Below are 16,618 nucleotides of genomic sequence, written 5' to 3'. Positions count from 1 at the left end.
TTTATTGCTGAGTGGTGTTCCGTTGTATGGATGTGCCATAATGTATTTATCCACTCACCTGTTAGTGGGCACTCGGGTTGTTTGCATTTTTTGGCTGTTAGGAGTAAAGCTGCTGTGAACATTCATGTATAAGTCTTAGTGTGGATATGTGTTTTCATTGCTTTTGGGTAAATACCTAAGAGTAGAATTTCTGGGTGAATATGAGAAATGTATGTTTAACTTCATCAGAAACTGCCAAACTATTTTTTCAAAATTGTTATTTTACATTTACACCAGTAGGGTATGACAGTTTCAGTTACTTTACATATTTAGCAATACTTGATATTGTCAGAATTTAAAATTTTAACCATTTGGGTGGGTATGTCATGGTGTTTCATTGTGGTTTTAATTTGCGTTTCTCTTCCCCGGGGTAGAGTGCTGTGGCATCAGCGTAGCTCATAGCAACCTCAAACTCCTGGGCTTAAGCAATCCTCCTGCCTCAGCCTCCCTAGTATCTGGGACTACAGGCATGTGCCACCATGCCCAGCTAATTTTTCTATATATATTTTTAGCTGTCCATATAATTTTCTTTCTATTTTTAGTAGAGACGGAGTCTCGCTCTTGCTCAGGCTGGTCTCGAACTCCTGACCTCAAACAATCTGCCCACCTTGGCCTCCCAGAGTGCTAGGATTACAGGCGTGAGCCACCGCACCCGGCCCAAGCCCTTTTTCTGATTTATGTATTGAGAATAGTTTCTCCCAGTTTTTTGTCTTTTCACTTTTTTTTTTTAATTTCAAAATATTAAGGGGGTACAAATGTTTTTGTTACATGGCTTGAGTCAGGGTGTCTTTTCACTTTTCTTAACATTATCTCCTGAAGAGCAGCAGTTCTTAATATAACTAATTTTTATAAAGTCTAGCTTATCATTTTTTTCCTTTTAAGCTTCATGCTGCTTTTGTTCCATCTACAAAAAGCTTTACCTATCCGCAGGTCAGAAAGATTTTCTTTTATATTTTATTTTAAAGGTTTCATGGTTTTATATTTAGGTCTATGATTAATTTCAAGTTAATTTTTGTATACGTGGGAAGTTAAGTGTCAAGGTTTTAGTTTTTTGCATATGGATGTCCAATTGTTTCAGTACCATGCGTTGAAAAAATGATTCTTTTTCAAATGAATTACCTTGGCACTTTTGTTAAAAATCAATCAAACATATATGTGAGACTCTATTTCTGGACTCTGTTCTATTTCAATGATCTGTGCATCTGTGTGCTGATACCACACTGTGCTGATTACTGCTGCTTTATATGGTCTTGAAATCAGATAATGTGTTATAAAATTCCCAACTTTTTTCGTTTTTTTCCTTCTCAAAATTGTTTTGGCCATTCTAAGCATTTTCCATTTTTTAAAAAAATAAATTTTAGAATCAGCTTGTCAATTTCAATTAAAAAAGCCTGCTGGGATTTTGATTGAGGTTACGATAAAACTATAGGTTAATTTGAAGAATTGAGTATTAACAGTATTAAGTCTTCTGATACATGAAACTGTATATCTCTTCAGTTATTTACAGTTTCTTTAATTTTTAATTCAGGAGCATTTTGTGGCTTTCAGCATAAAGGTCTAGCACATATTTTGTTTAATATATCCCTAAATATTTCAAATCATTGGAAATAGTATTTGAATAAAGTTCAATCTCCAAATATTTATTGCTAGTATATAGAAATATACCAAATTTTTGCATATTGACCTTGTATTCTGCAACCTTGTTAAGGTTAGTTCTGGTATTTTTTTTTTTTTTTTTTTTGTAGATTCCTTGGGATTTTCATGTTACATGCAGCATGTTCCAATAAGAAACAAAGATATATTCACCTTTCTTAAGAATGACTGGATTTTCTTAGTGCTATGGCTGATTTTAAAGGGTTACATTTATGGGACTATATATAAAGCATTCAGCTGTTGGTTCCACCTAAATTGTATTTAATTAACCTGAAATCTTAGAGTAAGATAAATACTAAATTCTTGAAGTTCAAATGTTAAAAAAATAACATTAACTACAAGGATTTTATAAACCTCATTGAAGTGGAATCTTACTGTTTTGTTTTCGACAGAACTAGCTATAACTTACTTGGCTTCAAAAATTTCTTTTTTCTTTCTGTTTTTTTTTTTTTTTTTTTTTTGCATTTCTTTTTGATGCTTATGTATCCACGTCAAGATTATACCTTAACATTGCCTTTTTTTGAGTTTTTACCTTTTGATATATCTATCTGTTACTTGCAGAGTTTTTCTTGGTAAGGTATTTAAAATGCATGTATGTGGTGAATGCTTATTAAGCATGCACTATTTATCAGACCTGGTACTGGGCGCCATGGATACAGTTGGAAGCTAGACAGAAGCATGCATATACTGTCTTTATGGAAATTACATTCTAATGAGATAGTGGGACATTGAATAAGTGGTTATATAAATTATGTAATTAATTGTGATAACTGCTGTAAAGTATTAATTAACTAAAAATTTATGAAAGATCTGGTGGGGCCATGGGTCAGAGACATCTTCCCAACATACATGATGTTTTATCTATGCTCTGGAAGTTAAGTTCAAAGAGTTAGGGGTTGTGGGTTAGATAATACTACTTATATGTCAGCCCATTTGCCTTGATATATATGATCCAAATCTTTTTACTTCAATAGCATTTCCACACTGCCTTCATGTTCATTAGTGGAGTTTAGCCAAGAGTCATGAATTAATTCCTTTTCCCTAAGTGTATTATAAGCAGCTCTTTATGTAGCTCTCAAGTCTTCATTGTAACTTGAGTGCATTTTAAAGATATACCAGGCAGATTTGCGTCAAACAAGGAGTAATTTTGGTACTTCTTGAAATCAGAATTTTATTTAGAATTTCTATTCTGTCCAGGGATAATGACGGGGTGGGGAGAAGGTTTAGGGGAGCCTAAGTGCTTCCCGTGTGCACTCAGTTTTACTTCATGGCTTAGAATTGCATTTGATTGTAGTGAATATATTAAGGAGAATTATGGGTGGTATACAGTTATATTTCTTGAGAGGCTCTTGGTTTCATTTGTTACCTTTTAGATTCTATTAATATTAGTTCTGAGTAATTTATTTGTTTCTGAGTAAGCCCTGAGAGATTATGTAAAGAAGTATAAGAAAAAAACCTGAGTGCCTTGCTCTCATTCATTTTAATTTATTTTGCTGATTTGTATTAATACTTCTCTAAGTATTGCTTTCAAAAACAAATAATTTGGAATGTTACTTTAGTGATTGGTAGATATAACAATGATGATGTAATTTCTTGAGAATCTGGCTCCCAGCTTGCATGCAGGTAAGACTAGGTGATTAAATTTGGCAAGTTGAGTTCACCTACTTTGCCAAAGTGAAATGTATATTTGAATAGTTTGAGTGAATTTTCTTAGCACTTGTCATACTCTGTTGTAGTTCTGTGTATACGTATCTGTCTTAGTCTGTTTTCTGTTGGTGTAACAGAATACCTGAGACTGGGTAGTTTATAAAAAAATTAGCGGTTTATTTAGCTCACTGTTCTGGAGGCTGGAAAGTCCAAAAACTTGGTACCAGCATCTGGCGAGGACCTTATTACGTGGGGAGGGCATCACATGGTGAGAAGATGAGAGCAGGCCAGCTCAGGTCTCTCTTCCTCCTCTTATAAGGCTACTAGTCCCATCATAGGTGCCCCACCCTGATGACCCCGTCCAATCCCAACTGTCTCCCAAAGGTCCCACCTCCAAATACCATCAACTTATGAATTTGGGGATTAAGCTTCCAGTACATGTAACTTGGGGGACACATTCAAACCATAGCAATATCCGTCCTTGCCCCTCCCTTTCCACTGTGGTACGGTTTTTGAGACACAGTGGCTACTCCGTACGTATTTCTTAAATGAATGGCATATAGATGGCCAACCTGGATGATTTACTTTAGAGAAGACTCACTGCTTTATTCCTGTTCTGAAGGTTCTACTTGGTGCTAGTTTCTTTTTGGTTTCATCCTGGTTTTCATCAACTTTGGATGGGGGATTCCTCTTACTGACATCAGGTGAATAACCCTCTTAGCTCTCTGTTTTAGTGAGTTAATAGTTTCATCTCTCCATTTTTGTGGTTTAAGCTATTCGCCTCTTTAGCCTGTGTGGTGCCTGCTGACGTCCCACCATCCTGAGGAAAGTGATGGAAATTCAGATCTGTGTGTTTTATGCCTTAAGGGCGTTGACCAAAGTTCTAGGAGCAGAGTTGGTTATAACTAGTGGCCAGATTTGAGGTTTGGGGATCACCTTTGTGTATTATTTATTCATTCATTTTTTGTCTTCCAATAGAGTACGTGTCAAAGAAATAGTGGTGAACAGGGAATGTTCCATTTGAAATTCATCTTGGTATTGTGTAGTCTAAAGACCAGGTGAGTGCTGTCACAGGGGCCGACTTTAGCTTTTGGTAGCTCACTTGAGCTTGACTTCTTCCGACAGCTTTTCTGGTTTCCATTCTAGCAGGATCACCCCTTATTTTGCACCACTCCCCCAGTGCTTTGTGCCTCTCTCTGGTGTTGGCCTAGCCTATTTGGTCCTGGGATGCCGCTCTGAAGACTAGGACTGGCCGCATTTATCTCTCTGTGTCCAGCAGTGGCTCCTTTGCAGCCGGACAGTCTCCGCCGCTGCTTTGTGCACACCCTCCGCTCACCGCCTTCTCGGCGTCTGGCCTGTGGGGCAGCATAGCTGACTGTGGCTGGATAAAAACACAGAATCGTGCTGACGGCTCGTTCTCGATTCAGACTCGCTAACCTTCAGTGGACCCCAAATGCTTCCAGCTGCTCATGTGATTTTCCCACTACATTCATTTCTCACTCTCCCTGGTATCGTATTGGCTCCTCCCTCCTCAAACTTTCAACTCCTCCTTCCTCCTGTCTGATAGCCCAGGATCTTGCTTCCTATTTATGAGAAAATAGAAGCCATCAGAAGACAACTGCCGTCAGCCCCCGGCACCAGGACTCCCAGCTTCCTGCAGCCTTGGGGCAGCACAGTCGCTGCGCACGTCAGTTACCAGAGCTGTTCTGTATGGCTGTGAGGCCCTCAGGGGGCAAGGGAAGGCCAGAACCCTGTGGGGACACAAGCCTGGGTGTCCCCAGAGGGGGATATGAGCCACACCCTGTGGAGGAGCAGACTCTGCTCCCAAGGCTCATCCTTCTGCTCCTGCCCTAGGTCCCACCTCTCCCCTTATTCACCTGATTGTTTTCTCTGTGGGACCATTCACGTCAACATAAAGAAAGCATGCGGTTATTTCTCCCATTGAGAGGAAACTAAACCTGTTTTGACCCCATTCTTTCCCCTGACCACTGCTCCATTCCCTTTCCCTGTAGCCAGAGTTTTGTCCTTGGAGCCTGCAGTTTCTCTCCTTTTACCATTCCCGTCACACTCTGGTGTGAAACTGCTCTCATCCTAGCAGTCTGCTGAGTTCCTTCTCCGCCCTCTTTCTGCTGCAGGGTTGGCGTCTTCCTGCCTTCAAAGCTGCGCACATGGGACCCGCACGATGACCCCTCCTGACCCCACACACACTTGATTTTCTCCTCCTTCTCAGTCTCCTTTGCAGACACTTCCGCATCTCCCTGCTATCTAAGCATTGACCCCCTATTGGTGGTTGAATTGTGCCCCCCAAAAAGATATGTTGAAGCACTAATGACTCGGAGCCTGTGAATATGATCTTATTTGTAAATTGGGTCTTTGCAGATGTCATCAGTTTAGATGAGATCATTAGGTTGAGTCCCTAGTCCAATGACAGGTGTCTTTAGAAGACAAGAAGAGACACAGAATCAGGGACACACAGAGGAGAACACCGCATGACCAGGCAGCAGAGGTGGGGCGATGCGTCTACAAGCCAAGGAGCACCATGGAGCATCGCCAACACCAGAAGCTAAGAGGCCTGGGCCTTCCGAGGAATCTTGGTCCTGCTGACACCTTGTTTTCTGACTTCTAGCCTCCCAGACCGAGAAAGAATAAATTTCTACTGTTTCAAGCCACGAAGTTTATGATCCTTTGTGATAGCAGCCCTAGGAAATGAATAAGCTCCTTTGTGTTCTTTTTGTCAACAGCCACTCTCTCATTGATCATATCCTCTCTCCCGGCTTTAGATTATCATCTATAGTCTGACGATTCCCTAATTAATTAGTTATTAATTAATTTTTTTGAGACCTTTCTGTCCCAGTGCAAGGGTTTATAATAGATATCTCACACTTAGCATGCCCAGAGCTGATCACCCGCCTCTTCCTCTGCAAACCTGCTCTTTTCCTGGTATTTCCAGTGGTACCTCTGTCCTTCCAGGTGTTCAGGCCGGAACTCTTAGGCTCATGTTTGAGGCCCCATTTTCTCTAACATCCCAAATCTGACCTGTTAGCAAATCTTGTAGCCTCTACTTCAGAGTGTACTGAGAGTCCCACCCCTTCTCACCATGTCCCCCAAGTGCTGGTGCAGGCAGTGATCTCGCTCCGGGGTGACTTCAGTGACTTTGTAAGTGACCTCTCTGCTTCCACTCATTTGCTCCCCTTCAGTCTACTCTCAACACAGTCGGGTGGGGTGATCTGGCTGTAACAGAGCTATGTCATCCCACTGCCTTCCTCAGAAGGGAGCTCCCCATTGCTCCCTCACTACAGCCTTCGAGGCCCTCCCCAGTGTGGACTCCACCACCCTGTCCCCCTCCCTGGCCTTGGCACGCTCGTCCTCCCGCCTTACTCTGCTTTCCTTGCTGTGCCCTGATCACGCTCCTTCCTTTGAGCCTCTGTACTTGCCCTTCCCTGGAATCTCTTTATATAAATAAATATAAATGACATAATTACGGGAATTATATTACAGCGCCCTCCCTCACTTCTTCCAGATCTTTCCTTAAACATCACGTTCTCAGTTGGGTCTTTCTGTCTGTCTGATCGGAATTGGCTTGCCTCCAACACTTCTTAGCTCTCTTCTCTGCTTAATTATTTCTCCTTCACGCTTACTGCTGTCTAACATTCTATATATTGTGCTTATTATTATTTTTTTCATTTTCTGGCCCCCATGCTAGAGTATAAACGCTCTGCAGACAGGAATTTTGGCCCCCTTGTTCACTGCTCCATCCTCAGCGCCTGCCAGAATGCCTGCGTGTGGGAGACATCCAGTGATACTTACTGAATGGAGGCCTGAATGAATAGGGTGCCAATATATATTTTAGTTGAACTTATTTTTATAATAGTTTACGTTTATTTCACCACTTTTGTGTTTTTTAGTTATGGTAGTTCTCAAACCTCGAAAAGAATAGTGTCACAAATACCCCAAATAATCCATCACATATGTTTAATAATTATTAACATTTTGCCTTATTTGCTTTATGTATTTTGGGGGTAAATTACAGATGTCATGATATAGAATTTATACATTTCTAAAAATTAAGGATGTTTTTCTATATCACCACAGTATCCTTATCACACCTATTAAAACTGACAATAATTCCTTTTTGTTATCTGTGCTGTCAATATTCAGATTTTCTAATTGTCCTTTCCAGCTAGTTTATTCAAATCAGAATCTAATACAGAACTACTCGTCACATTTCATTATGTGTCTTAAGTCCCTTCTAATCTAGACCAGGTCGCCTTGCCCACCCCGGTGACAGTGACTGGTTGAAGATTCCAGCCCTGCTGTCATGTAACATGGATTTCTTTTCATTGCTTCCTTCTGAAGTCATTTAACTTGTTCTCTTCCCCTCTGTGTTCTCTGTAAACTGGAAATGAGTTTTGAAGTTTGGTCAATTGAAGGTAGTTGAATTAAATTTCATCTTTGAAGCTGCTTTTCTGTAGCTATAGGGAACTTTGGGACTTAACCCTGATGTTAACAGAGGGACGGAGGGACGGTTCTCTCTTTTGAAGGGCCTGGCATTTGCATGGGGATGGTCCGAGAGCGTAGATCTGTGTTTACTGAGACCGACAGATTTTAATACGTGTTGTGCAGGCCTCTTGGGATGATGGCTCCCCCAAGCCTCGTTTCTGATGAGCCATCCTGGAAGAAGCCCTCTGGGACCTCTGGGGTCTAGGGTGGGGGGACCCTCCTCCATGCTTGTGGTTTCGGGGGTGGAATAGAGAGCTCTGCATCTCTTCTGGGTTCTGCCTTCCTCCCCATCCTTGTAACGGCATTTGGGGCAAATAGCAGCTGTGGGGTACCCCATTATTTTCGCTGTGTGAAAATTTGTTTCTCCTTTGTTGGACAGTGTTCAACTTGTCTCTTTATAAGAGGAAGTAGAGCTCCTCTGAGACCTGAAGCTGAGATTAAATGTTCTAGTATCTTAGTCCTTTGTGTTCTGTGACTTTTTCACCTGGGGTTTTTGTTGAAATTTTTTTCCCAGATAGGATAATGAATTTCTTTGTGGAGCAAAAGTATAAAGATAAGAGCTTTCTGTAAAATGCACAGAGGCCTAGTGAATTACTTATGAGCTCTAGAGCTGGAAGGGAATCCTGAGAATTTAGTACGTAATGTAAGATAGAAAGTATAATAATGAACTGAACTTATTTCCTTGGATCCTGGTTTCTGAACGATCTATTTTTATGGAATAAGCATACTTAGTCTTCTTATGTTGTGTGATAGTTTAGATGCATGGGATATGTTGACCCAGCTTTTACTGGTCATGACTTAGGAAGTACTCATGTTACCAAAATGGCTTTTTAAGGAAAAGCTACCATCATCTAATGTAATGCCAAATTACAGCCTTTTCATTTCTTTCTTTATGACACAGGAAATCTGGGACCCCCTCATGCAGTGGCTTGGGAAACATGTGGATCCTGAAGGAGAAATAAAATCCAGCAAGCTCTCTCTTAAATTTGTTTCATCCTGCGCGTCTGAGATAGAAATAACCCCGTCCTCTATACCTGTGGTTACTGACACGGAGGCCTTCTCATCAGAAAATTTTAACTTAGAGATATATCGGCAAAATCTGCAGACCAAGCAATTTGGAAAAATAATTCTGTTTGCCGAAGTGACTCCCACGACCATGAGTCTTCTGGATGGGTAAGTTCTGATCAGGCCCCCTCTGCACCCGCTTGGAGGAAGCCTGTTAGAGTAATTATTCTCTCTAATATCAAGGGAGGGGGATGGAGTTGTAGAATAATGCATCTGAACAAACCAATTAGCAAGGTAGACGTACTCTCCTGTCCTAGAAGAGTTAAAATGCAGGAAGAGAAGTTAACGTTCTTTAATCAAAGATTTGTGTCTATGGAATGGCAGTTTTTTGTGCCTCGTGTCTTCCTTCCTGGAGTCAGGCCTTCAGAATGTTCTTGGAAAAAAGAACATTACGAAAAAAAAGTGTTTAACAGGTGGCATTATTGCTCAGGTTATTGTTCTACTTTTGTGCTGTTATGTTCAGTGTTAGACATTTAGGATGTTTTGCAGGAGCATTAGAATAGCAAGTTCGAATGACATGGAAGCTGTGTTAAATTGAAATAAGCTGGAGCTTTGAATTTTGAAAACTGTTTTGGTACGTTCCTGTCCAGTACCTTTTTTAGGCATTTGGATGTTTAGGCCATTTGGATGTTTGAAATTTACTTTTATTGCAGATTTTCCTTTTTATTCCTTCTGCTTTGTGGACATTGATTAAAGGTTAAAAACGGAAAATGTGAAAGGAATTTTAAAAAACTCCCCAATTAGTATTAATTAATGCTATTCTAGATTAAAAAGCCAAGTTATAGAGGGAGGGAATGAAAAAAGCATCTTCCCTCAATGTGGAACCAAAATGTAAGGAATGAAAAACTCCCAAAATAACTGGATTCACAGTTTCCAGGCGTTTAACCCATGGAACTGTGTGGTTAGACAGATGTATAATTCAGTGTATGGAAATGTTTGGCCTTTGGGCTTAATAATAATTTCTGGAATTTAATAATATGTTGATATAGAGTAATGTGATAACTGGCATTTTCTTGACTGTCACACCCAGAGCGATCAGAAGGGCAGTCTCAGTAGGTGAGCAGTGTATGGAGGAAGCACAGGCTGTCATGTAGGAGACTTGCCGGAGCGAGGGGGTGGCCTGGAAAGGGGACAGTGAGCCACGTTCACAAACAATCCTTGTTTGCGGCGTTAATTTTTGTTGTCATAGATCCTTTTTCTTCCCACTATTCCCTAACTTTCCTTCCTCCACGCCCCCACCCCCATCCACCACTCCCCAGGAGAGAAGGAAAAAGCCTGCTCTTGTGGACGGAACAGTCATGACTTGCTTGTTACAAACCCTATGATAACCCTGATCCTCAAGTGAAGCCATCACTATATTGAAAGGGTAATGCATTATAGTTACATTTTCTAAATACAAAATCAGATGTTATTTAACAAAAGCTTTTAGGAGGTGAAGTTCAAGTAGAAAAATAAGGGTACTTCCAGACCATCTTTGTTGTTTCTGGGAAGAATATTTTGTGCCAGCGCCATCTGGACACACTGGAAGTGTGGTCATGGCACCCGTGTCGTGGGCAGTGTGTCAGCAAGATGCGCGACCTCCCCGAGAGAGCGACGGGCCAAGACTCCCGCGTGTCCTCAGATGGCTCGGCGTCGTGACATGCTGTCGAGCCTGTGTTTTAGGACAAAAAACCCCCCCAAAACTGTGTAAATATACTGATTTAATACTCCTGAATATCAGTAATTTCCTGTTTGATATAAACTTTTTTTTTTTTAAAGTACTCTGCCTCAAGCAACTTGGGTCTGGAACAGTGTTTGACAGACATTGAAGCAGTGTAGCTGAGCTTGACAGTGCTAGAGGTGGAAACTTTCATAGGATTAAGAGTTTTTATTTTTGCAAAAGAGAAAAAAAATATTTCAGTCTTTCTGGAGGTATTTAGGAATCTTCTTTGTTTCTCTGGTCTCTGCAGAGTGCAGAGAATGAAATGGCTTTGATTATTAATTATTCATCCCTCTGCTTGGCGCAGAGCTGATATTGAACGAATATTTGTTGCTGGCCTTAACTTATCCTAGATGCTCTTCTTCCATTGTACCGAGGTGAAGTTACTCACAGGAGCCTGCTGCGTCAGGAAGCCTGGCTGGAGTTCCTGGCGGGGCTGCAACCTTTTTTCAGGGGAAGGTATTTGAAGAGGTGCCAAAGGGACCATGAGATAGAAAGATAAATGAAATGCATGGCTTGTTACATTCCGAGAATAAGAACCAAAAATATTTCTAAAACTAACACTATATTTGATCCTACATGAGCTACCCTTACGGAAACAGTCCATAGGGTGTGATAATAATAATACCACATAATACCATATCCATTGTGTGGTAATAATAATGGCTAATGCGTATTGGAAGCTTTTCTCTTCTGGACACTGCTTGTATGTCCTTTACATGTATCAACCAATCTCGTACATTATCTTTTAGCACTTTGGGGTCATTGCTGGCACAGTGTCGGGTGTATTACACCAGTGTATAGAGTGCCAGGCAACAGAATCCTTGGGATGTGGAATTGTTCCTCTTTCTGGATATTTGTAAAGAATATGTGGTGCTTTATATCTCTTTGATGGGCCAATTAGACAGGGCAAGAAGAAATTGTCAAAACCATGGACTGGGTTCTCTCCATGCTTATTTCTCTCTTCACGGGTATATATCACTTTTGCAGCAATTGAGTGGCTGTTTCCTAATGGGCTGGAGTAGAAGTGAAATTTAAATTAGATATAGATCTTGATTATAAGGTTCGTAAAATCTTTTTTCCTTGGTCTACACTCCCCTGTCACGGGGCTTGTGCCAGTTAAAAATTGGCTGTTCTGTTCCTAAGGAAGGTGGGACAGCACACAGTGGGGAGCAACCCACAGCTTCCGCCGAGGTCCCACATATCCACGCGCATCTCTCTTCCCCTCCACGGAGAACTCTCACCCCTTCCTCAAGGAAGACAGCTCTGATATCCCCTTCATTTCCTTCCTCACGATAAGATTCAGGCTCTCGGAGCTGGATGTGGCCTGTTGGGGTCTGGCAATCTGGAAGTTAAAACAGACAAACTCTGCCCCCAACACACCCTGTACCAAGCTGCTGTCATAGAAATTGAGACCATCGGTCCCCCTGCACCCTGAGTTGGTGATCAGTAAGTCTCCTGGTGGCCCTCTGATAGTCCAGGTTGTGCCCTCCAGGAAGAACTGTCTTGCCCAGCGTCCTTTGGGGTCGTGGCTTTGCCCTCTGGGAGGGTCTTCCCTGTATCACGTCCGAGGTGGACACTGGCGAGCCTGGGCTTCTCACACTCGCTTCCTGGGAGGGTTGCAGTCTGGTTGTTTTGGGGATTGAACAGTCACAGCTTTTTATGGGCCAGCCTTATGGTTTCTGTGGAGATATAAGTCTCTCGAAACTTTAGTAGGCCTCTAGTCTGTTTGCTTCTGATTGGTTCCATGTGAGTAACCATCAAAGATCTTGTCTAGACAGAGTTTTTCAGCCTAGAAACTCTGATCTTTTAAAAGCCTCAATGCTTGGCCATCTCCTTCCCTTCCAATTTAATGGTGGCTCCCTTGGGCCAAATGAAACAGTGGGCGTGGGTGAAAGGCCAGGCCCTTAATCACATCTTTGGCACAACGCTGCTGGGCTCTATGTGGCCAAGCATCTGTCTTATCTCCTGCTGAGCCTCAGGGCCAGCCCCGCAGGCTCAACTTAGATTGCCGGTTGCAGCCAGAGAGCTCCTTTCTTGTCAAATCTGTATTCTTTCCCACCTTCTCGAGACTGGTAGCTGTAGTTGGAGGTCAATTCTCTTTTATCAAACCTTGCTAAGAGTGTCAAGCACCAACAAGCACTGACATTTTGAATCTTCAGAGCTGTTTCCTGTAAGGGTATAGTGTCTAACAGACACCTGTTCCACCTCCCAGCATGCAGGAAGGCCGGGGCTCGCTCAGAGGCTTTGCTGCATGACAGCAGTCATCAGCGGAGAACCTGCGCGACCTGTGTCCTTGCCAATTGTCCCCTGCCCAGCTCCTCTGTATCAGGCTGCATTTTAGGCCTTGTTACTGGTGATGTGCACAAGGTCTAAGAAACCTAGCAGTCCTGTTCAGGTGCCAGTTTCTAGGTCAGTTAGGATTAGGTTCAGCTGTGTGCAACACAGGTCCCAAAATGAAAGTGGCTTAAACAGGATGGGAATTTATTTTTGTCTCCTGCAGATGAGATGGGCAGCCCAGAGTTGGTGTGTTGGCCCACAATGTCAAGGACCCAGTTGGGTTGCTCTGCTGTCCTCAGAAAATGTCCAAGGGGGTGACCCCAGTGTTTTTGTTCTTATATGAGCCAGTGAGCAGGAGGAGGGGTAAAGAAGGCTGCACCCCCATCCTGTGTGGGCTCTTCCCAGAAGTTGCACATGACCTTTTTGTTTATATAGCATGGCCAGGACCTAGTCAGGTGACCTGTCTATCTACAAAAAAGGCTGAGAAGTAAATGTGGTCTTTATAGTAGGCATCCATGGATCCAACTGGAAATCAGGCTTCTATTGCTAAGGTGGAGTGGAGGGTAGATATTGGGAGACAATTTGCAACCTTTGTTTCAGGCATGTACTTTCAGTTTTTCAAACTCCTAAGAAAAATAGGTGGAGGCCTTTAAAATAGTATACATGCTCTCATAGCCCCGCTACCTGTCAAATTGAAAATCACACGTGAAGATAATTATTTGATTTTAACACTCATTTTGTTTCACTGTGTACTCAAGGTCATTAGAGGCATTTTTCTTAGGTTATTATAAATCTAGGAGGATTTAGAAATATCTCCGCTGATAAGTATTTTGGAGGACATCATAGTTTCTTCTTTGACTGCAAACCCAGCTGAACAACTGTGGTGCTGATATAGAAGTTGAAAACTCTTGTTTGACCTCTGTGTACGAGAGCAGGCTTGTCTTGCAGCATGAACCACAGCCACCTCCACCTCGTGAGTTTGGAAGTTAGTGATGCAGAAGAGGGGAAAGCACTCTGGGAAGAGGGAGTGGCCGAGGGAAGTGTGAGTGTCACTTGCTGATAACTGAGTGTCTCCCTTCCAAAAGGGAAGGGTCACAACCATGGGAGTGAGTGGTGTTTCCCCGTGCAGTGTGACATGGGTATGCCACCCAGCTGGTTTGGTTAGAAGAGGTAATTTCATCCTTTATCCCCTGCTCTGGCCATTTTCTCTGATGTGTCTTCCTGATCATGAAATGCTTTTTCTACTCCATTGTGAGGTTAACACCTTTGGTACGCGATGCTCTGTGCGGTGCTGATTTTGTTCGGCTTTAGAGGCCTGTATTTTTCTTTCTGTGCTATTTCCTGGAAGGTTTCCCTGTGTCCAGTTAGCTCAGCTGGTCGGGTAGAGTCCCAGGGGCAGGGGTTCCGAACTGTACCTGGGCCAGTGCACTTCCCTTTGTTCCATGGTCACGACCCACAGCTGCAGCTCAGGAAGCCCTTTGCAAATGTGAGCTATTGGTGGTGGTGGGTCCGGGCAGGGGGGTGTGGATGGGCCACTGCAAATCCATTGTCACTGCTGGAAAAGCCCCTCCAAGCTCCCACTGTGCATTAGTGTGGTGGAATCATGGCACATTCTATTTAATCTCCTATTAAGTGACGATAGACCCTCTGCTGTGGGAACAGCATAAGGCTAGACTGTGGAACACAGGTGCTTGGGATAACTGAGTCATTGTGTTATTTTTGGAATTGTCTTTTATTTGACTGATAGCATCTTTTTTGATTGACTGATACCAAGTCTGTGTCAGATATTGAGACAACTTGCATGTGAAGCCAGATGAGCATAAGATTGTTTATACTAATTGCCTCTGCATACTTCTACATGCCGAATAAACTGGCCAAGGGTTGGATGCTTTTATTTCTAAAGACTATTTTAGATTTTCTTATTAAATAAGATTATTTCTTGATTGTCATTGTTCCGTTGATTGTCATACGTCCCTTGATTTTTCATGGTTTAGTTTGCCTTCGTCAGTTCATGGGATGAGCATTTATGGAGTGCCTCCTGCATGCCAGGCACTGTGTTAGGCACTGGAGGGATAATGATGGCGAAGGTGCCCCCCTTGCCTTACAGTGCATTTGCAGAAGCAGGTCCCACTGCATGTTCCAGCTTGTAGAGTTGTGTACAGCGTTCTTGGTCTGGGCAGAAAGGAAGTGGGCACAGCAGATAACATGGTGCAGGGAGAGAGGTGGACTGGCCAGTCAATCTCTTTTGGACAGTTACTGCCTGTTGGGCCTTGTTCCTGATGCCATAAAGCCCACAGTCTCGTAGGGAAAATGCTAGAACTAAGACTTTCTGTGACCTTGGCCATGTCCCCTCCCTAGGCCTTGCCCTCAGCTGTGAGGTCAAGGGCATTGGAACAGGAGGTGCTCTCCAGGCACCTTCAACTCAGCGATGCTCCCGTGTCAGGGCTTCCACCAGTCAGCCTCTTGATCTCGGGGTGACCTCCAGCGCCCTTAGAGGGCTGAGCTAGATTTGTGAATCAGCCTCATGTTAGTTGAGGAAACGTTGTATGGGAGACAGTTGTCTTTCTACAAGCAAAGGGAAAGAAAAGGAAACACAATCCCATAAAATGGCGTTAAAAAATTGGGGTGGGGGCAATTGTACTGGGGAGGAGAGCCACGGTCATTTAGGGAAGACAGTGTCTGGATTTCAGAGTGTGCAGCTTTTCAGCCCTATGCACGCGCTCCCAGTCAGCCCCAGCCGCCTTCCCCCTTTCCTTCCCTTCTGATTCTGCTCCGCTGACTCACTCTACTTTGCACCCTCCTCCCCTGAAGTTGAGGCCCGAGAGGACAGAAATTGGGCTGGAACTAATTTAATGGCTGAGTGACCTCACAGTAGAGAAACAGCCGGATCCTAATAGGGGTCTTTGTCTACATTTCCACCCTGGCTGGTAGCATGCCAGTCAAGAGTCAAGCTGGAGACACAGGTGGAAGCGATTAGACCTGTCATAAAGTTTGAAAAATTGATTCTGGAGGCGAAGTGAATAGATTGAGCTTGACAGTGTTGTCCTAAAGATTCTAAGGGAAAATTCTGTAGTTTAATTTGAAATCCCTTGATTATTCATTAGCTTTCCAGATGGCTTTTGTTGATGTTTTACATATTAATGCCTGTATTGTGTTATTGGTGTGCTCTTAATGTGCATGCAGGTAATGAGCAAAGAGTAAATACATTGGTAAGTGTCCCAAATTAATGGGATATTAGCGTCATTGTGAAATAAAGGGTTTTTAAGAAGTTGATTGCTTTAGAATAATTGTGAGTATTTTTATGGGCCAATTTGGTATTCTAAAAGTGAAAATTATTGGAGAATTTTGAAAAACCTTCGTTTTAATGTTTACTTCTAAATTAAGGTTTAGAACGTAACTCCAGCCTTTGACTTTGGTAGCGGTCATGACTGAAGGGTTATCCTGGCAAGTTCTCCATCAAATTCTTTTTCTGTTGTTTTTCCAATTCAACACCTGAGTGAGTTAACCTTTCCCATGCCAAGCTCATGAAGTTGAGTTATGCAGTGGCCTATTATGTTTTTAGAGATGCCTCCATGTTAATTTTTAGCGTTCTAGGATATTTGTTTTTACATCTTGTAACTGATTTTTAAGTAGGGTGAACTTACTGTGATGTTCACTATTTTATGATGGTTACAGTGTGTTCTGTTTAGCTAATGTTTTTATTAGAACTGAACCTTCTCAGTCTTGCTCTCAAGG

At 42.5% G+C, this 16,618-nt stretch overlaps 1 protein-coding gene across 4 annotated transcripts in view; it reads left to right on the top strand.

Moving 5' to 3' along the window:
• Positions 1–16,618, top strand: part of HLCS (holocarboxylase synthetase) — a 210,370-nt gene that overhangs the window by 71,417 nt on the left and 122,335 nt on the right. For all 4 annotated transcript variants that reach the window (XM_045540654.1, XM_045540652.1, XM_045540653.1 and 1 more), the window contains exon 6: positions 8,741–9,012. In XM_045540654.1, the coding sequence (XP_045396610.1) occupies positions 8,741–9,012 (272 nt within the window). The remainder of the gene's footprint in view (positions 1–8,740; positions 9,013–16,618) is intronic.

This window comes from Lemur catta, chromosome 1, assembly GCF_020740605.2.
Source record: "Lemur catta isolate mLemCat1 chromosome 1, mLemCat1.pri, whole genome shotgun sequence".
NCBI lineage: Eukaryota > Metazoa > Chordata > Mammalia > Primates > Lemuridae > Lemur > Lemur catta.
The sequence above is the reverse complement of the archived record's forward strand: the minus strand, read 5'-3'. Positions and strand labels throughout refer to the sequence as shown.